Source organism: Juglans microcarpa x Juglans regia, chromosome 1S (assembly GCF_004785595.1).
Source record: "Juglans microcarpa x Juglans regia isolate MS1-56 chromosome 1S, Jm3101_v1.0, whole genome shotgun sequence".
Taxonomy (NCBI): domain Eukaryota; kingdom Viridiplantae; phylum Streptophyta; class Magnoliopsida; order Fagales; family Juglandaceae; genus Juglans; species Juglans microcarpa x Juglans regia.
The window spans coordinates 26,460,671-26,480,938 of record NC_054595.1 but is presented as its reverse complement, the minus strand read 5'-3'; the positions used below and the strand labels follow the sequence as shown (position 1 = coordinate 26,480,938).

General features: G+C 40.0%; 2 protein-coding genes across 2 annotated transcripts; both read right to left on the bottom strand.

Annotated features, from left to right (window-relative positions):
- Positions 1-8,281: 8,281 nt before the first annotated feature.
- Positions 8,282-13,557, bottom strand: LOC121246268 (periodic tryptophan protein 2). Its single transcript, XM_041144375.1, has 7 exons — positions 12,249-13,557; positions 11,732-11,983; positions 11,545-11,637; positions 10,865-11,236; positions 9,581-9,925; positions 9,013-9,240; positions 8,282-8,915 (listed from the first exon to the last, which is right to left on the bottom strand). The coding sequence occupies exons 1-7, from the start codon at positions 13,458-13,460 to the stop codon at positions 8,745-8,747; spliced, it is 2,673 nt and encodes an 890-aa protein (XP_041000309.1). The 5' UTR covers positions 13,461-13,557; the 3' UTR covers positions 8,282-8,744.
- A 2,529-nt stretch (positions 13,558-16,086) lies between these two features.
- Positions 16,087-19,905, bottom strand: LOC121245496 (acyl-protein thioesterase 2-like). Its single transcript, XM_041143553.1, has 9 exons — positions 19,448-19,905; positions 19,132-19,243; positions 18,135-18,171; positions 17,913-17,982; positions 17,673-17,777; positions 17,278-17,428; positions 16,815-16,897; positions 16,523-16,616; positions 16,087-16,411 (listed from the first exon to the last, which is right to left on the bottom strand). Exons 1-9 carry the CDS (start codon positions 19,479-19,481, stop codon positions 16,339-16,341), a joined length of 759 nt encoding a protein of 252 aa, XP_040999487.1. The 5' UTR covers positions 19,482-19,905; the 3' UTR covers positions 16,087-16,338.
- Between the last annotated feature and the right edge of the window lie 363 nt (positions 19,906-20,268).

Genomic DNA, 20,268 nt, shown 5'->3' with positions numbered 1-20,268 from the left:
ATTTTATGTGATAATATTTTTGGTGCGTGTGTATCACGACCCCAAGCCGAGATGGGGTATTAACTCGGTGGAGCTCCTCTGGTTACTCGGGAGCGGAATATACTGAGTAACGTCCCCTGGATTGTCGCCGGGCGACAATGGGATCGGACGAGATGGTCTCGTGCCGACTCCGTGGTCCTTCTGCTGGCGGGGACTAGAGGATGTCTGGCCACGTACGCGCTGAGCGCGGAACTGGGCATCGCTCGTTGCGTAGTGTGGGTGCTTGGCCATGTACGCGCTGGGCGCGGAACTGAGCACCGCTGCGAAGCCAAGACGTGCGGATGGTCCATAGGGGAGGCCATGGTGCATATGGAAATAATGCATGGTGCATTTGGAGTTAATGCACTATTTTCTGGGAAAATAGTGCGAGTTGATTTTTGGGTAAATCATTTTCTGGGAAAATGTTTTACGGATATTTTGGGCCAAAATGGGATTTTGGTGTGTGTTGGAAAATTATCATTTTCGGGGAAAATGATGTTTGTGGAAAATGAATATTTTTCATGTGCATGCATGTTAGTTGCATTTAATGCATTTTATATTACGTTGATGTTTTGGGTTATACTTACCTGCGATACCATTTTGTGGTAACGCAGATTTTGATGCTGATGAGGAGGAGGAGGGCGAGCCTGAGGAGACGGCTCCGCCTGAGGAGTGATCTGGGATCACTCGTTTGTTTATTTCAAAACTATTGTAAATTATTCTATGAATTACTGTATAACTGCTATTTAAATCTTTACTGATGTTTGATTGTAAATAAATTCGGGTACTTAGTTGACTATCCGCTGCGTTATTTTATTTGTACACTGTTGCATGTACACACACTGACACTTCGTTGGGATGTGTGACCGTGTTGTCACCATCCTGGTGTCTCAATCCCTGTGTATTTATATAAGAGGGATTGGGGGTGCCACAGGTGGTATCAGAGCAGTTCGGCTCTGGGTAAAACCACATGTCTCTTAGGATAGTACCAGAAAATTATTTTTATTATTATTTTAAAATAATAAAAAAATTTTTTTTTTTTTTAAGAGATGTAAGTTAAGTTATTTATTTTATATTATGAGTTTGTTGCTATGTCATTTTATGTTAATTGATGTTATTTGAATTATTTTATTTATCTCTTTAATTATTGTTTATTTTTGGTTGAGTATAAATTATCTGGATTTAAGCGGGGTTGGAGAATGTTCTATGACAGGATTATGGTGAGACCAAGAAGGCAAGCTGAGGTGCCTGAAGATGAGTTACCTAGAGGTGATGGAAATTATGCTATGGCAAGAGCATTAAATAGAATGACAGAATTTCTTCAACAGAATTTCCGACCGCCGCAGGGAGATTCAAGTAGAGGAGCCCAAGTGGGGTGTCCCTATGAGCGCTTCTTAACGCATAGGACCCCTGCCTTCACTGGGGAGGAGGACCCAATGCGAGCTAGGAGGTGGATTCAAGATTTGGAAAGAACATTTAAAGTTTGTGGATGCACGGAGGCTCAGATGGTATTATATGGAAGTTATATGCTGCAAGGTGAAGCGGCAAATTGGTGGGAGACCAAGCGGACATTATTAGAAATGGAGTTGGGTTCCTTGGCTGCTGTGTCTTGGCAGCGTTTCAAGAAAGAATTTGATGACCGGTTCTTTCCTGCTTCAGTGAGAAGGCAAAAGGCCAGGGAGTTCAATAATTTGGTCCAAGGTGGCATGACTGTGGAGCAATATGCAAGAAAATTTATGGAGCTTGGACGGTTCGCTCCTCACCTCATTACTACGGAGGAGTTGCGGGTCGAGCGCTTCCTGGAGGGTTTGCACCATGAGGTACGTAAACAAGTGGCCTGCCTTCGGATTAAGGACTTTCAAGAGTTAGTGGATTTAGCCAGCATTGCAGAACGGGAAAATAGTTTTGGAGCAGGTTCCCCTCCGGGTCAGAAAAGGCGGAGTTACGTTGGCGAAGGGAGTAGTTCTGGGTCGCCTCATAAGTTCGTGCAAAGGACTAGTGCCCGTCCGCAGACGACCACCGGTGTTCGTGCTGGAGGTCGAGCTCCAGTTTGTAACAGGTGCAATAGAGCCCATGAGGGTGAGTGCGGCCAGAGAGGAATTCAGTGTTTTAGATGTGGCCAGCCGGGTCACTTTGCTCGGGAGTGTCCTGGTCAAGTTCAAGGAGGGCAAGAAGCACGAGGAGCGCGAGGAGGTCGACGAGGTGGAAGGGGCAACCAGAGACAGTTGGTACAAGCTCGGGTTTATGCAGTGACCCCTGGTGATGTGGATTATGGAGCTCCAGAGACCCACGATGCTGGGGTTATTACTGGTATGCATTTAATTATTTTAATTTGATTTAATATTTGTTATGGTTGGATTATTTGGGATTGTCTGGTGGATGTGTTTGCTTCAGGTAGAGTTCGCCTATATGATTTCTATGCATGTATTTTGTTTGATTCCGGGGCGTTTCGATCTTTTGTGTCTGCCACTTTTGCACGGATGTGTAATCTGGTCACGGAGCCTTTATCACAATCTCTAGTAGTGGCACTTCCAAATGGTGAGATGGTGTGGTGCTCTAAAGTTGCTTTAGGCTGTCCTTTGGATTTTGGAGGAAGGACACTGGATGCAGATTTGATTGTATTCAAGTTGTTGGGATTTGATATAATTTTGGGAATGGACTGGCTATATCGATATTCAGCAAATATTGATTGTAGAAGTCGGGTAATTGGTTTTCAACTCTCGGATGATGATTATGTGGAATTCGCGGGAAGTAAGTTGAAGGCAAAACCAACAATTATATCAGCAATTCAAGCTAGGAGAGATATAGCTCGTGGAGCAGATGCTTTTTTGGTCCAAGTTGAGTCTACGCCATCTAAGAAGAAGTCGTTAGTAGATATTCCAGTTGTGGGCGAGTTTCCTGATGTGTTTGTAGATGATTTGCCCGGATTGCCTCCCGTTCGCGATATGGAATTTGTTATTGATTTGGAACCTGGTGCGGCTCCTGTGCATAAAGCACCTTATCGCATGGCACCGGCTGAATTAAAAGAGTTGAAGACTCAATTGCAAGAACTGGTCGACAAGGGATTTATTCAGCCTAGTACTTCACCGTGGGGAGCGCCCGTGTTGTTTGTCAAGAAGAAAGATGGTACTCTCAGAATGTGTATAGATTATCGGGAGCTTAACAAAGTGACTATTAAGAACAAGTATCCTCTACCAAGAATTGATGATTTGTTTGACCAACTTCAGGGAGCGGCTATCTTTTCGAAGATTGACTTGAGGTCAGGGTACTATCAGTTGAGAATAAGAGATAAGGACGTGCCCAAGACTGCTTTCAGGACGAGGTATGGGCATTATGAATTTAAGGTGATGTCTTTTGGGTTAGCTAATGCCCCTGCTGCTTTTATGGATTTAATGAATAGGGTGTTTCGGCCTTTCTTGGATTCTTTTGTGGTGGTGTTTCTCGACGACATTTTGATTTATTCTCGAGATTTGGGAGAGCATGCTTGTCACCTTCGTCTGGCACTTGGGAAATTAAGAGAACATCAATTGTACGCTAAGTTGAGCAAGTGTGAATTCTGGTTAGAAGAAGTTAAGTTTCTTGGACATGTGATTTCTCAAGAAGGGGTGGCTGTAGATCCTAGTAAAGTAGAAGCTGTTTTGTCGTGGCCTCGCCCTTCGACAGTTCGTGAGATACGAAGTTTCTTGGGACTTGCCGGTTACTATCGAAAATTTGTGGAAGGTTTTTCTCGACTATCAGGACCTCTCACTGCCTTGACTAGGAAGAATACTGAGTTTGTATGGTCTGACAAATGTGAGAGAAGTTTTCAAGAGTTGAATAGAAGATTGACAACGGCACCTATTTTGGCACTTCCGGAGCCACACAAGCCATTTGTGATTTTTAGTGATGCATCCAAATTCGGATTGGGATGCGTTCTTATGCAAGAGGGACGGGTTGTTGCTTATGCATCTCGTCAGCTGAAGATTCATGAAAGGAATTATCCCACGCATGATTTGGAGTTGGCGGCAATAGTTTTTGCGCTTAAGATCTGGCGGCATTATCTGTATGGCGAAACCTGTGAAGTTTATACTGATCACAAGAGCTTGAAGCATCTGTTTACTCAGAAGAATCTAAACATGAGGCAGAGACGGTGGTTAGAGCTAATTAGCGACTATCAGTGTGAAATCAAGTATCATCCAGGAAAGGCAAATTTAGTCGCTGATGCCTTGAGTAGGAAGTCACAACAAGTGGATGAAGCGAAATCATCAGATGTGGACTCTCTCCTTTGTGGAATGAGGAGACTTCTTATCGAGAGTTCACAGCAAGAAGAATTATTATCTTCAGTCTTGAATGTCCGAGTAGTGGATTTTGAAGAATTAAAGGCTCTTCAAAGAAAGGACCCTAAATTGTTGGCTATCAGGAAAAGAGTCAGAAAGTCTAGAGGACCCTTGCATTACAGCTTGGATAAGGATGGCATTCTTCGGTTTCGGGATCGTAGAGTGATTCCCCGAGATTCTGAATTTAAAGAGCGGATTTTAGCAGAAGCTCATGCGGCTCCTTATTCGGTTCATCCAGGAAGCACGAAGATGTATAGGGATTTAAAGAAGAATTTCTGGTGGGAAGGAATGAAGTCAGACATCACTCTGTTTATTGAGAAATGTGACACATGCCGACAGGTGAAGGCTGAACATCAGAGACCTGCTGGTAGACTCCAACCTCTCCCTATTCCGGAGTGGAAGTGGGATGATATTTCTATGGATTTTGTGGTAGGGTTGCCGAGGACTCCTAGTGGGAAGAACTCCATTTGGGTGATTGTGGATCGGTTGACCAAGAGTGCCCATTTCTTGCCTGTTAATAATACTGACTCGTTGGGTAAGTTGACTCGGTTATATGTCAAGGAGATAGTGCGTTTGCATGGAATACCCAAGAGTATAGTGTCAGATCGGGACTCGCGATTCACGTCCCATTTCTGGAAGAGTTTGCAGGCAGCATTAGGCACTAAATTGAAGTTTAGTTCGGCGTATCACCCCCAAACGGACGGCCAATCAGAGCGTACTATTCAGACTCTGGAGGATATGTTGCGGTCTTGTGTCATGGAATTCCAAGGAAGTTGGGAGAATCACTTACCGCTTATTGAGTTATCTTATAATAACAGTTTTCATTCCTCCATTCAGATGGCCCCGTATGAAGCTTTATATGGACGGAAGTGCAGATCGCCTTTATGTTGGGATGAAGTTGGCGAGAACAAATTGCTTGGGCCTGAGATAATTCAAGAAATGAAGGATCAAGTTCAGTTTATCAGGAAGAAGATGGCTGAAGCGCAAAGTCGCAAGAAAAGTTACGCAGATACAAGAAGAAGAGACTTATCCTTTGAAGAAGGAGATTGGGTTTATCTTAAAGTCTCTCCTATGAAAGGCGTTAAGCGCTTTGGTAAGAAAGGAAAGCTTAGTCCAAGATATATTGGCCATTTTCAGATCGTAGAGAAGGTTGGGCTTGTTGCTTATAGAGTTGCCTTGCCAGATTATTTTGGAGATGTTCATGATGTGTTTCATGTGTCCTCATTGAAGAAGAGTTTTGGACAACAAGAGCCACGTTTTGTGGATCCCGGACACATCCAACTGCGGCCCAACCTTACTTATGAAGTTGCCCCAACCCAGATCGTGGATTGGAAAGAGCAAGAGTTAAGGTCCAAGGTAATACCTATGGTGAAAGTGGCATGGGGTGATCCGTTGGCTCAAGATTTCTCTTGGGAGAGAGAGGCCGACATGAGGGAGCAATATCCATACTTGTTTGATTGATTTTGACGGTATGTTCTAAGTATTCTCTTGGTTGAATCTTGATCTTGTCTTGGTTTAATATTTGACCTTGCCAATTTCGTGGACGAAATTTTTTTAAGGGAGGAGGATGTAACACCCCGTATTTTAGTGTATTTTTACTGAAGGAATTATTTTTATGTGATCAAAATTTATTCTCTTATTTTAAAATTGGTTGGATTTTTAGTGAGTTTATTTCTATGATTTTAATTTGGTGAAAATTATTTTTATGTGCTTTCTTAATATTTATTTATTGTTATGCATTTAAATTGCTTTTAATATTTAAATTAATTACCGTGGGATTTTAATTATTTCAATTTGAATTTACCATTACGTTTAAATTATTTTATTTAACTTGTGGTTTTAAAATCATCTCCGTTGGATCATTTTTGTGACCCAAGTTATGAGGATTGGACCTCATTTCTTTTTCCCTCTTTTTCTTTCCTCTCCTTTTCTTTTCCTCCCTTTTTTCTTTTTCTCCTTATTTTCCTTCGGTTTTCTCCTCTCCCGCGCGATCTCTCTCTCTCCTCTCCTCCGCCCGTTTCCAACGTCCCCTCCCAGCGCCGCCGTCCGTCGGCGGTGGTCGACACCGCCCAGCCCACTAGATTCCCCAGCCGCCGGCCGTCCTACCCCACCAATATCACCTCCGTTCGTGCCGCCGGTAGCCCCCACGAAACCCACGAAACCGCGGCACACTTTCCGCCGTTGCGCCGCCGTCGCACCGCCATTGGCCACCATCTTCCTACCACTTCATCCCAGGCCTCTTGGCAACCCATTGGACCCAACCCCAACTCCGATCCGTCACCGGTGAAGCCCCACCAAGTCCATTTCCGATTTGTGCATTTTTGGCCTAAAACCACCCATTGCGCCGCCACCCACGGCAAACCACCACCACCACTAGCTTCACCGACCTCTCTAGGCCCTACCCTATCAATCTTGGGTTTTCGTTTGTCCTCGTTGAAAAGTTGGTATTTGTGACCCACGGCCACAGTGTATTTTACACTGTGGTGTTGCTCAAACGTCGCATTTTTCAACTTCGTGATCCTCGAAAAATTATTATATTGCACTGTAAGTATTTCTCCAAAGAACTTTCGTAATTTAAATGTATTTTTGCACTAATCCATTTCACTGTATTTTTGGCATGCCGGACTGAGTCCAAGGAGTTCGGGGGTCGGATGGATTTGTGATTGGAGTTGTTTGGTTGGATTTGATTGGATTGGTAATTGTTGGTTTGGACATTGTGTTGGTACATGTGCATTTCATTATTTCATGCATGATCATGTTTGTAAAAGAAAACTGGGTTTTCGTGTATTGCATTCATGTTCATGTGATTTGAAAAGCTATGATTTTATGTGATAATATTTTTAGTGCGTGTGTATCACGACCCCAAGCCGAGATGGGGTATTAACTCGGTGGAGCTCCTCTGGTTACTCGGGAGCGGAATATACTGAGTAACGTCCCCTGAATTGTCGCCGGGCGACAATGGGATCGGACGAGATGGTCTCGTGCCGACTTCGTGGTCCTTTTGCTGGCGGGGACTAGAGGATGTCTGGCCACGTACGCGCTGGGCGCGGAACTGGGCATCGCTCGTTGCGTAGTGTGGGTGCTTGGCCATGTACGCACTGGGCGCGGAACTGAGCACCGCTGCGAAGCCAGGACGTGCGGATGGTCCATAGGGGAGGCCATGGTGCATATGGAAATAATGCATAGTGCATTTGGAGTTAATGCACTATTTTCTGGGAAAATAGTGCGAGTTGATTTTTGGGTAAATCATTTCTTGGGAAAATGTTTTACGGATATTTTGGGCCAAAATGAGATTTTGGTGTGTGTTGGAAAATTATCATTTTCGGGAAAAATGATGTTTGTGAAAAATGCATATTTTTCATGTGCATGCATGTTAGTTGCATTTAATGCATTTTATATTACGTTGTTGTTTTGGGTTATACTTACCTGCGATACCATGTTGTAGTAACGCAGATTTTGATGCTGATGAGAAGGAGGAGGAAGGCGAGCCTGAGGAGACGGCTCCGCCTGAGTGATCTGGGATCACTCGTTTGTTTATTTCAAAACTATTGTAAATTATTCTATGAATTACTGTATAACTGCTATTTAAATCTTTACTGATGTTTGATTGTAAATAAATTCTGGTACTTAAATGACTATCCGCTGCGTTATTTTATTTGTACACTGTTGCATGTACACACACTGGCACTTCGTTGGGATGTGTGACCTTGTTGTCACCATCCTGGTGTCTCAATCCCTATGTATTTATATAAGGGGGATTGGGGGCGCCACAAGCAGCCCTTGATCTCCGTTCATTTATAGAGAAAAATACTGCCATCTTGTTCTCTTTGCAAACGTTGTACTGACATGTAATCAGAATGTTGGCAAAGCTCATCCCATAACAGGTCAATCAAAGGACAGAGAGGCAAGAACATGTATCCCATAACAAGACACAAAAAACACGTCCCTCATCAAACCCAAGCCAAGTTCATGTAATAACCCTATCTATTTAGTCCTGCTGTTGACATTCGCTACAATGGCCATAAAAGAATTCCATTCATTCTGAATGTCTCAGCGGCCAACTCAGGTTTAAGAACAATTATCCATATATTAAAAAAAAATAATAGACTAAAAAGAGAAGTACCCGAACTAATCGATTCCATCAAAGTTCCCATCTACTCCACAACAAAATCTTTTCTATGATGCCATATTGTGTTGCCTATCCCATACAATCAGATAGACAACATGAACTGATGACGCCACTCATTCATCCATAAAGAACAGTAGACTTAGGTACCTGACTGAATGACTTTACAATGAACGCACTGGATTTGCTTGCAGACTCCGGCTTCTTGAGGGCTGCAGCGTGAAATTCCATGCCTGGCAAGGAAGGTTTGTGCTGAAGAGTGCCCACAATGATAACGTGCCTATTCATTTCGTGGTGCTTGTGGAGCATAAATATCGAAGCATATATTCATTGGAAGAACATGTATCTGCCAAATCCTGATGTATTCTGGTGATTGCTTTCTGCAAAGACTTTAAAGCAGGAAGCAGATTTCTAGAATTCTGTTGAATAGAGTTGCCATTGGCTTTGCATAGCTCCTGCCAAACAAATCAATCACAATCATCAAATGAGATCTAGAAACCCATCTACTGTGAACAGAAAAAGTTTGAAATATTGAAGTTAAGAGGAATGTACCTGACACCATCGAAGTATGAACTCCAAATGCGGGCAGCTTTCTACTAGATCCGCAATTGCTTCTATTAGCCTCTGCACATATCTGTAAGGGATTGATGAGGCAACAGCTGGTATATCTACTGGACTGACAGCAAAAATGCACTTTTTTATTAGCGCATCCTCATTTAGACGAAGGCTAAGAATTAAAGCTGTATTTGGATTATCTTCATTTAGTGCTGCATCAACTGCCTGTATAACAACATAACAACACAAAAGGAAGAAACAGAAGAAGAAGAAGAAGCATATAAATCAGCACTCAGCAGACAAAAAGTACTGTTACTAAACAGAGATGGGGCAATAGTTCCTTCAAACAGAAAAGGAAAACCCTGCCATTAAAAGGAGATGGAAAAATACTGCAACTTCCAAATGAGATAGACATGTTAATAGCTAGTGTGCCTTAATGTGATTTAAATTCTGTTTCAATGAATATTTGGAAAACAGAGAGAAAATTATGGCATCAAGAACTCATTTTCTATTGATCTTCATATCTTTATTAGAAGCATAAGTTACAGGTTTATAAAGGTGATACCTCCGGTGTAACATCTATGTCAAGGTCTGCAGGATCAAAGATGAAGGATTCGTCAATTGAATAAACTAACACACCCTCTGCCGTTGCTGCAGCAAAGCTCCGCCCAGTGGGTGCAATTCTCAGGCATTTTGTACGAACAACAGGCCTTCCACGGTTGGCCCCAGTTCCAGGTAAATCATAATCTAACTTCGCTCGGATTTGTTTGTCAACACCTTCTTCTGTGTCACTCACATCATCATCAATTAGTTCCAGAGGGCCATCTGCTGTCATATTCTTCGAGTTTAAGAGGTCGAGAACTCCATCCAGAGAGAGATTACAGGTTGTTTGAAATCGTCGCAGCAACACCTGTGCAGTTTAGATGCAAAAGCATGTAAGAATATTCAATTCAATATACCTAGATCTTGGACACTGACATACCCAAGACATTATTACAAAGTCATACATATCTTATAATATATATTCCACCGTACGTTTCTATTTTTGGTAGTAAACTATAGGTTTATAATTATGTATAAAACGTTGAATGCTCATCTTTACTGTCTTCTCAAGAAAACTGTATTTTGCCAAAATTATTTCAAATGTATCATTAGCATAAATATATTATAAATGTTGATCCAGTTTGACATTATAGGTGACAGTCAAGCCCACTTAACAAAAAGATTACGAACCTAATAAGGAGGCACAGAAATAAATTATTGTGAATAATGCACAATATCCAAATTGGTATTATCATTCTACTATATATAACGTTTTCTTATCCAAAAAAACTGGTATCAGAACATGTATTTTAAGTTTTTTTTCTAAAATAAAGATTTAAGAACATAGTCCATGATTTATAAGCAATTAAGCACGGCCTTCAAAAGCACTTGGCGGGAAAACAGCATGTCTTCAAAAGCCCTTGTAAGGGAGAAAAGGTATGTGTAAAATAGAATTGAATGTTATAAAGAAGTGAGATCAGGACCATATAGTATAATTCTTTCACACCATTTTTTGTCATTTTCAATATACTTGACCCTTGAAAACTTGATCAGTTATTAGAAAATGAAATCTCTTGCACACAGCTATGTGTCTAGTTTTCTATTCACACCACAAATGATAAGAGGTGGTGAAAACTCTTTATCATATGCACAGAAGGCAATTTTCAGATCCTAAAATCAATGAAATCATGAAAACAGTCCAGAAAAATTACCAGACAAAATGCATAAAAAAACTAAGAAACAAAAGAATAGATTCACTATAAAGAGAATTCGTCATGCGTGTACAAAAAAACATATACAAACTAACCTGATCGGCAATGTCATACATACAGATGAATTTGCTACGCCCAGCAGCAAAGATATAACTCCCATCAGCAGAGTAACATAAGGTTGTGAAGTACTTTCCTGAAGTTGAATTAGCTGCAGATCTACGATCCTTCTGAAGACGACCACTAGAAATATCTCTACGGCCTTCAATGGTGTACATTAACAAGCCATCGATTGGGTCCCAGAAATGAATCTGTCCATCTAATGTGCTGCAAGCCAATTGCCTTCCATCTGGACGATAAACCAACGTAAGTACATCGTGTGTATGAGGAAATGTCTCAACAGCACCTTTCCCTTCGAAAACATCCCACAACCGAACAGTTCTGTCCCATGATGAAGAAGCTAAGATTTCCTATATGTGAAAACCAAACACCTCATAAAGTGCCCTATTGAGTTCAGACGAAAACCAAAATCTGCAACTAACAAACCAAAGTGTTATACTACACTTTGGTTAAATATATTCTCAAAAACTATTCAAATTTATTTTTATTTATCAAAAAATAAATTCTCCAAGATGAACAGAAGAGAGGGGAATTTTGTTGGTAAATAACATTCCCGTAAAAACCAACTTTAAAATAACAATAATCAATTTCTGATAAAACGGAAAAGCAGGAACCTGTCATTAGTGCAGAAAAATGATCAAGAGGCAGGTCAACTCACATTTGTAGGAGAAAACATCAGTCCATGAACAGGTCCTTCATGACCACTAAGAATATCCAACAAACGACCCGTCTTCATTGACCAAACAAAGATCTAACATGGCATTGAAACAATTTCAGGAAAAATGAGGTGGAAAATCAAGAGAGTGTTGATTGTTAACAATCCATCAGAAATGGGAGAAAAATACCTCAAATGAATCTAGAGTTCCAGCACAAATCACTTCACCACTTTGATCAGCCGCAAGAGAAACAAATTGCCGAGATGAAGGGGTAGTGAATGTCCTAAAATTTCGATAACGGAACAGATCCCATGCACGAACAGTCCCATCCAGAGATGCACTTAAGAGGCAATGATTACTGGCCATAAAATGGAGAGCAGTCACAGCATTAGTGTGCTCTGAGAATGTTACAAAGCAAAAGCCTGATGAAACAGTCCACACCTGTACAAAGCAAACACTAAATATTTTACATGAGTTCAACTACAAACTTCATAGGATAAAAGGAAACTAAAAAACTAACACTCAGCAAATAATCATTTTGTTTGGGGGTCAATTGCCATTAGTATACAAAATCTTCTCTTGGGGTTTTTAAAAGAAAATATGCAAAATCATAGAATACAAACTGCATTTGAGCAAAAACCTTACATCAACCACGTAACCGTTTGTTTGAAAAAATAAAAAAGTAACATTTCACGTATTGATTTACCTTGACTTTGTTATCATCCGCTCCGGTAGCCAAAAGCTGGGAATCAGGAGAATAAGCCACGCAAGTCACATCATAGTAATGCCCCTGCTGCTTCAACACATAACTCTCCGACCGCCACTCCCACACCAGCAACTGCCCTAGCTTCGCACACCCGAACGTCAACCAATTCCCTGCCTCGTTAAACACTGCCGTGGTGATCTTCTCCCTAGATATCGACAGCAAGTGAATACAAACGAAATCCGGCAACCGATACAACCCGAAAACCCCATTTGAGAAACCCACCACCATCATATCGAGGCCCCGGTGATAATCACAGGCTGTTAACTTCGCTGGAGCCTGGTTAAAACAATCCTTCCTCAATAAACCCCATTTCCCTCCACTCAAATACCCACCATTCTCCTCCAAATTACCATCCTTAGCATCGTCAGAACCCTTCCTCTTCTTCGTCTTCACCACATTCCCACACTCCATTTCCCTCTCCGGCGTCCCCGGAGAGTCCGGCTCCCAACTCCCACCTGCCGATTCGTGTAATGTACCCTCAACGCCACTCCACTCCCAGCTGAACATGTAACAATCCCTCGTAATCGTATAAACCATATTAACTCTGTTGGTCTTCTTATCGATTCCCAAAAATGTACCGACTACCGTGTCTCTATGACCCAGAAACAAAAACGGCTTCATTTTGAGAACACCGATTTTGTTGACCGAAAACAGCCTCGCCGTCAAGTCTTTCGACCCGGCGAGTATGTACATCGAGTCGGGGCTCCAATTCAACGCCGTGACCTTGTCGTCAAAATCGGCAAATGTTCGGATCAGCTCGAAGGGGAAGAACTCCTTCTTGAAGCCCGGGGAGCGCCAGATCTGGAGGAGTTTACCGGTAGCGACTGCGATGCGGGACCCGCAGGGACTGAAGGCGAGGGCATTCACTGGATGCTTGAAGGAGATGCGGTGGAGGACGACGTGCCGGTGGAGGTTGATGAGGAGGCAGCGGTTGTTGCCGTCAACGGTGAGGAGGAAAACGCCGTCTGGGGAGACGGCAAGGCGGCATATGTCGGAGGAAGATTGGACGGGGAGGGTTACCGTTTGGGACTTTACGAGGTCAGTGACAGTGACTCGGTTGCCCACCGGTGAGATGAGCAGGTTGTTGCTTGTGATCGCCACGTTGCCTCCTCGGTAGGGGGCTCCCAGGAGGTTTTGGAACCGGTAGTTCATCGCTCGCTTGTTAGGGCTCCGTCGGCGCTAAGGAAGAAGACAGGAACTGCGTTACTGAAGTCAAGTGCTTTGCGGGATCTGTTGAAGTGAAGAAGGGAGACTTGAAGCAGTTCAAAGAAGGCTGGAACGACGTCGTGGGAGTCAGGGACTTGAAGAACAAGACGCACCGTATTGCTGGGTGTTTTTATTAGCTGTAGCCTGTAGATGGGTGCTACGCACCGTTTCAATTGTCTTTATTATGGGGTCTGTAAACGTAGTAATTCCAAAAGTTGCGTTCGTCTATCAATTGTCTGTTTTCATACACTGGTCTGTCATTTATTTTCTGCATACTGGGAGGTCAAGTTAGATTATTCAAAATTCTGTTAGAGCAACGTCTTAAGGCATGGAAGGTAGTGGAATTGAGTATCAGAGAATATTATAAGAAGTGAATTCTGAATGAGGTTGGGAGCCCTCGAAGTTACTCCCGTAGCAATATATTTCTTCTAGCCATTTATCCAAACACCTGGTGTGCACATTCACTATTGCATCAGTCCGTAACATTCCATTTCCATTACATTCCTCATTACAACAGCATCCCCATAGAATTAATACTACAGCCGCAATCTTCAATTTCTACCATCTTCATTATCACAGTAGAGTTACAAGAGGATTCTAGCATCGCTAAAAAAAAAAAGCTTTCGTTTGATTGCCAAGAAAATTAAAGAGCTAAGTTAGGAGGTCGGGGTTTATCTAGGGTTTTGCCCAGGGAAGATCATGGGCCGATTGACCTAGAAATAAAATCGGATTCAGTTCGGCACACGGGCCAGTTGCTTTGGCCCACGAGAAAATAGAAATAATAAAAGAAAAAAAATCTGCGGTGGGATTAGAGCTAATCAAAAATTCAAAAATCTAATTCTGTTTCCAACTGACTCCAATAATTTGAAGTTGAAATTGGAGTTTTTTTAATTAAAAAAGTCAGAGTTGGATTTTGAGGCAATGTTTTGAATACCGTACCGGATGCTGTACCGGTCAAGGCACTGAAACGAAATATTTCGATACCAGTACCGTTTCGTGTACCGTTTCGAGATAGTCAATATATGAATAAATTATATATATAAATATATGTATATAAATTATATTTCAAAATAATAGTCTATATATGAATAAATTATATATAAATACATATATATAAATAGTCTAATCTGAATTAGGTGTCAAAAATGAGCTTATAGTATAAAAAAATGAAAAAAAAATTAAGACCGAAATATTGGCCGGTACATAAGCCGAAATATTGGCCGGTACGGCCAGTACGAAATATATATAGTACCTGTACCGGCCCAGTGGCCAGTACGGCAAATACCGGTTGTACTGGCCGGTACGGTACGGTACGGTATTAATAACAGTGGTTGGAGGTGGCAATGTACAGAGTCTGACTTCATTTCAATATTATACATATTTTATAAAAATATATATATATGTTTTATATATTAATCATATATTTTTTATATAACTATAACTTATATAGTTAATTAATTCAATAATATACTAATATGAACAAATTATTATAAAATAATATGCTTATACTATAATATAAATAGACTAAATTCACTAATAATAGTTTAGTATATGTAAACACCATATATGACTACCATGTAACACTAATTTATAATAACAACTAATGTATATAAACATTTAATGCTAATATATTGTGTATAAATACAAATATATAAATTTATAATAACATGTAATACTAATGTATAAATATTAACATATAATAACATATAATACTAAGGTATAATAACAATAATTTGTACAATGATTTATTTTTTCAAATTTGGTTATATTTTAATAAAATTGAAATTGAAAAAATATTTTTAAAAAATGAAATCTGAAAGCCCAAATCCGATTAGTGAAAGTCCAAAATTGTCAAATTGAAATTTCAAATAGGTTAAGAAAAAAAGCCCAATAAAAGGCCCAAATCCGACTCCGCTCCGACAAATCGGAGACGGAGTAAGATCGGATGCTATGCGAACGGAATCAGAGTTAGAAGTCAGATTCGACTTCTAACAAAGTCAGAGTCAAAGTTAGGGTTGAGCACCGACTCCGACATTGTCGGTGCTCAGCCCTAGGTGAGATGCGTGGCACTTCTACTACAATATTTTTACTAAAAAATTTCATAAACAATTTCAATTATATAGAATTTTATTATAGGATAAAAATCACATCATTTATATTTTAAAAGTATTTAATAATTTTTTAATATAATTCACCTGCATGAATGATAATAAATTTTAACATTTTTTTAGGACCGTCAAAATTGGCATTTGTTTTTCCGACGGAATTGGTTATGGTAAATTATTCTAGTGTCTGAACTTATTTCAGTAATATCATATCAACATAATAGAACGAAAATAAAATATAATTTAGTATATAGTATAATTCAAGGATCGAATGCATATAGTATACAACAATCCTTTTTATAATTATCATTTTATATGATTATATTTTAATTAAAATTATTTTATATAAATATCCCAATTTTAAAACGAGTAAAAAAAATTATCCGAGTATGATTACTAGTTTATATAAGCATAAGAGAAAGATCGCAGCTTGAAATGGAAAGCACTAAGAAAGTACAACAAAAGTATAAAGAAGATGAGAAGCTTTTATTTAAGACAGGAGAAGACATAAGGAATGAGGGAAGATTGTCGTAGGTATATATGAATATTAAGGTAAAGATATACCCCATACATACACCATTCTATGTACTAGCTATAGCTGCTCGCCTTACAAAATTACTATTATTATTAGTATTATTGTTTGTTCCATAATGCCTCATACTCGATCGCTGCCATCTCAAATCTCAAACTAGAAACTAGTTCCGAGTGGGGCGAGAACCCTACAGCGCCAGTTTTGGAGTCAGCCAATGGCACATTTCCTCCATCTCTGCAGGTACCGTGTAATGACCAAGCCTGCCAAAAAAAAAAAGAACCCACAGCCCACACATCTTTCATTTCAATTTCTTGTATTCTTTTTTTAGATATTTCTCGCTAGTACTATGAACAGATTCAACATTTACGTACGCTTCATAGGATTTGAATGTAAGGTGTCGAAATCCTGCTGAACTGAAGGACTGGGCTGCTTTTTCCCCGTATTTGTAGAGGACAACATCATCGCCTACAGTAAGACATATATATATAGTCAGAATGAATCCAATATTGGCCTGGAATGACAGATTGTTGTTGTTGTGTGTGTTTGTGTGCACAACAGATTGCCTGGAATGACAGCCCAAAAGAAAGAAGACTTCTAAAACTGATATATCAAGGAGCATAAACTGCAATATTGGCCTGTAGATTTATATAGATTAATTCGTACTTGTTCCATGACAAAGCAAAATGGGTAAGGCAGCAGCACGCCTTGCAGCCTCATGTGAACTTTGTATTTTGCTTTTTAAGCTCCTGCATGGTTGAAATATCATTAGAACGTATGGCTAAATGGATGCCTATACTAAGATGCATTCAGAGCATGCATAAATGTTAAGGCCATGCATAACTCATTAGTTAGATAAGGTCCATCCAGCTGTTAAAACTTGTTGTTCAGATGGTAATTCAGATTATAGAAACTGCTGGAAAGACATTAATATAAGATGCTTTTGGAGTCTTGTAATTTTCTCATACAGACAATCTCCCTAATTGGAACATGGTTTAGTACACAAGTGTCGTGCTAGTCATTCAGAACATAGATAAAAAGGGTGCTAAAAAAAGAAACAAATATCAAGAGATCAAAGAGGTTGACTGTCTGGATTTGCAAGAGAGAGAAGCCTAGAAATGAAGTGTACCTTCCCCCTGGAAGCCATCCGCTTAGTCCAACGATTGCCCTTAGATTGACAGGATATGGGTTACCGTTTCCATATCTTCCCAGAGTACAACAAGTTGCAGAGTAAAGGGCCATTGCAGCACCCATACTAAAGCCTCCAATACCAACTTTAACTGCCAAACAAGTAGTGTGATCAAGAAATTGTCAATAATTGAATCAGTTATTGCAAGACATGATTCTACACATGGTCTGCAAACGAATTTTCTTTTGAAATACGAGTGATAAACATAATTTCGAAAGTTAAACCTGCAAAATAAACCAGACATAGAAATTGTGGAGATTTATAACAAAGATAGATAAAGAAATTATTCATCATGGTTAGGTGGCTATTTCTAAAAATTCTTTGGCCTCAAGTACCGTCAGCTGGCTCTGTTGATAACAAGTTTGCAATATGTGCTGCAGAAGCATCTAAAGACTCCCAATCATTTGAACCATCTTCAGAAAGCTCTCCTGCGTCAAACCCTGAGATCAATGGCATAAACAAGTCAGATGGTCAAAAGATGATGATAAGATATGTAGTATTATTCATACTTGAAGATATTCACTGAATGCCCATTTTGTCATCCCAAAAGAGAGATAAAGTTGATCGATCCTTACATGCAGTGCAAGGAAAACCACCAAGTAAAGTAACAGGACGTGTTGGTGCAGTTGGGCAGATCCATTTAACCTGTGTCAAAAAATTTTAGCAGAAGCCCAAGATAGTTGTGGATAAGAAAATCAAATTATGATATTGGAGGATGTAATTCATGCATGAAAAAGAGGAGTATGTACTACAAGCTTAGTAAATTCATAAATAATTAAATCGACATATGTCCTTACATTTGGAAGAGGAAGTGATTCTAAGAGCTGGGAAGAGCTGCAACCAAATAGAGCATGGAATGAGAAAACGTGTCTTTCTTCAACTTATAATTCTTTGATTTTGCATTAGGGTAACAAACAGATATTTCATCCTGATAAAACCACACATGCAACATGGACACCCTCTGTGTATGTGTGTGTATGTGTAGGCACGTGCAAAGTACTCAACAATGAAAAAGTTTTACTCTTCACTGCACATTTAGTATTTAAACAAGTGCCAATATCGAAAGATCTGTCCGATTGTATTTCCTTACATACGTATGGAATATACTTTGTCAAAGCTCATTTCTAGTTGTTTAGGTGGGGGAAGAACCAAGGGAGGAGTACTGGTCCCATTCAAGAATATGGCACATACTCTTTTCTAAAATATGGCTTCTCAAGTTAAGCTTACAACAAAATCAGACAAGCTATGAAAAGGACAAATAAACAAATTATACTCATTCACGGTGTTTCTCCTCTCTCCCATCAGACATATTCATGGGAATCTCAAAGAACTCCACATCAAAGAATTTGACATGATAGGGCACGTCAGGATGCTGACATCCTTGAACTCTTCTTTTTTGGTGTCTCTGAAACCAAAAAGTCCATCTTTCCACTGTCGGGTATGCACTTAAATATATTGGAAAGAAATAGCATCGACCCTTGATGGAAAGATAGAATAAAAATTAGGTAAAAATAGTTCTTGGTTTTTTCCTGTTACAAACTGCAATGATCCATGAACTTACAATTGACAGTATAAATACTGAAATCCCAGTATTGAATCTCCCTCAAAATTATCAAGCTCCCCCTCATACATAAAACTTTCAAGCACCAGTTTTCTTATGATCCTTACATGTTAAACGAGTTAAAAATCCGCGATAAATAATATTTTTTGTAGATGATCACTATAATGCATAAGGGAAATGCATAAAACAACAACAATGAAGAAAGCATGGCAGACAACGAAAGGTAACATCACCTTGAGCCATTATCTCCGAGTCCATGAAGCCAAACTATGGTGGCCTGGTGTTTTCCTTTCGGCCGCACTACATGTGTCCTTCCAAACTCCAATGTCCTTGCACTTCGACTACCTGAATTTTTGTAACCAGAATGTCACCACTCAAAGAGCAAAACAAGTTTAAAAATCAAAGAATATAACAATAGACTCTGAAAGTGGACCAAGAAATTCTGCATCCATTTATAGAGAAAAAGAGTTCCTAGAGCTAATAGCAGTCCAAACTACGTGCAAATTGAGATGAAAAAGCTGGTAATGAGGAAGAGGAAAAGAAACAAACTGGAGCCTATATTGGAATGTGTATTGTAGCTCATGTTCACGGTTCTGTAATCTGCACGAATCAGTCCACCTGTAGCAATGACTGAGAATATGTGCTGCTATGGAGAAAACCCAGAATGCTAATGTGTATTTATAACCAAATGTGTGGAATAAAACGTGCAATCACGCATCGGTATGTACGTCTATTGTGTGCTCCAGCCACACTTGCACCTATAGCCGTGAAACTCAGAAAGGTAGAGGCATCTGCGAAAAGGAGGGCTAAAAAGGCAAGGACAAAAAAGTAGGAAATCTTTCGCGGGCAGAGAATCCATGCAGAGGCAGAGCACATTCGTCTATTCCGAAGCCACCCAGCTAGGAGAGAGGGTTCTGGTTTTGCGACATAGAGAGAATCTATGCTTGCAGGCAGTGGGCAGGAAGAGGGGGAAAAAAAAAAAAAAGGGAAAGCAATCCCATCAAGAACTGAAAGAATATTACTGAAAACAAGAAAAGAATAATTCGGGTTTGTAAAAGAAACCGTCTTTTCACAATCATTTTTTAGACGTTTTTGATGATTGATGGATACCCACTACCAGTAACCTAGAGTTGCCAGAGCCCAATTTATCTAATGAGGAACACCGCCTTAAAAATATCTGCAAAATGGAAATAATCAATCAATGAGTACTCGAGAAGAATAAGTGGGGTATACGAGTATGTGAGTTTTTTCTCGAATTGAGTAGTATTACGTGTATTTATAATTTTATTTATAATATTCATTTTATTAATTTTTTTTTTAAAATTCACACTTTATCCTAAGCTAATACTTCCTTTTGCAATATCGATCAC

Excerpts from the sequence above, each read along its gene's own strand:
- LOC121246268 (XM_041144375.1), bottom strand. The coding sequence starts at position 13,460 with ATGAACTACCGGTTCCAAAACCTCCTGGGAGCCCCCTACCGAGGAGGC. Across the intron at positions 9,926-10,864 it reads TGTATGACATTGCCGATCAG|GTGTTGCTGCGACGATTTCA; the intron begins GTTAGTTTGTAT and ends TAAACTGCACAG. Across the intron at positions 9,241-9,580 it reads ACATAGATGTTACACCGGAG|GCAGTTGATGCAGCACTAAA; the intron begins GTATCACCTTTA and ends GTTGTTATACAG.
- LOC121245496 (XM_041143553.1), bottom strand. The coding sequence starts at position 19,481 with ATGAGCTACAATACACATTCCAATATAGGCTCCA. Across the intron at positions 17,778-17,912 it reads TGGTTTTCCTTGCACTGCAT|GGTTTGACGCAGGAGAGCTT; the intron begins GTAAGGATCGAT and ends CATTGATCTCAG. Across the intron at positions 16,617-16,814 it reads TTTGCTTTGTCATGGAACAA|GCGATGATGTTGTCCTCTAC; the intron begins GTACGAATTAAT and ends GTCTTACTGTAG.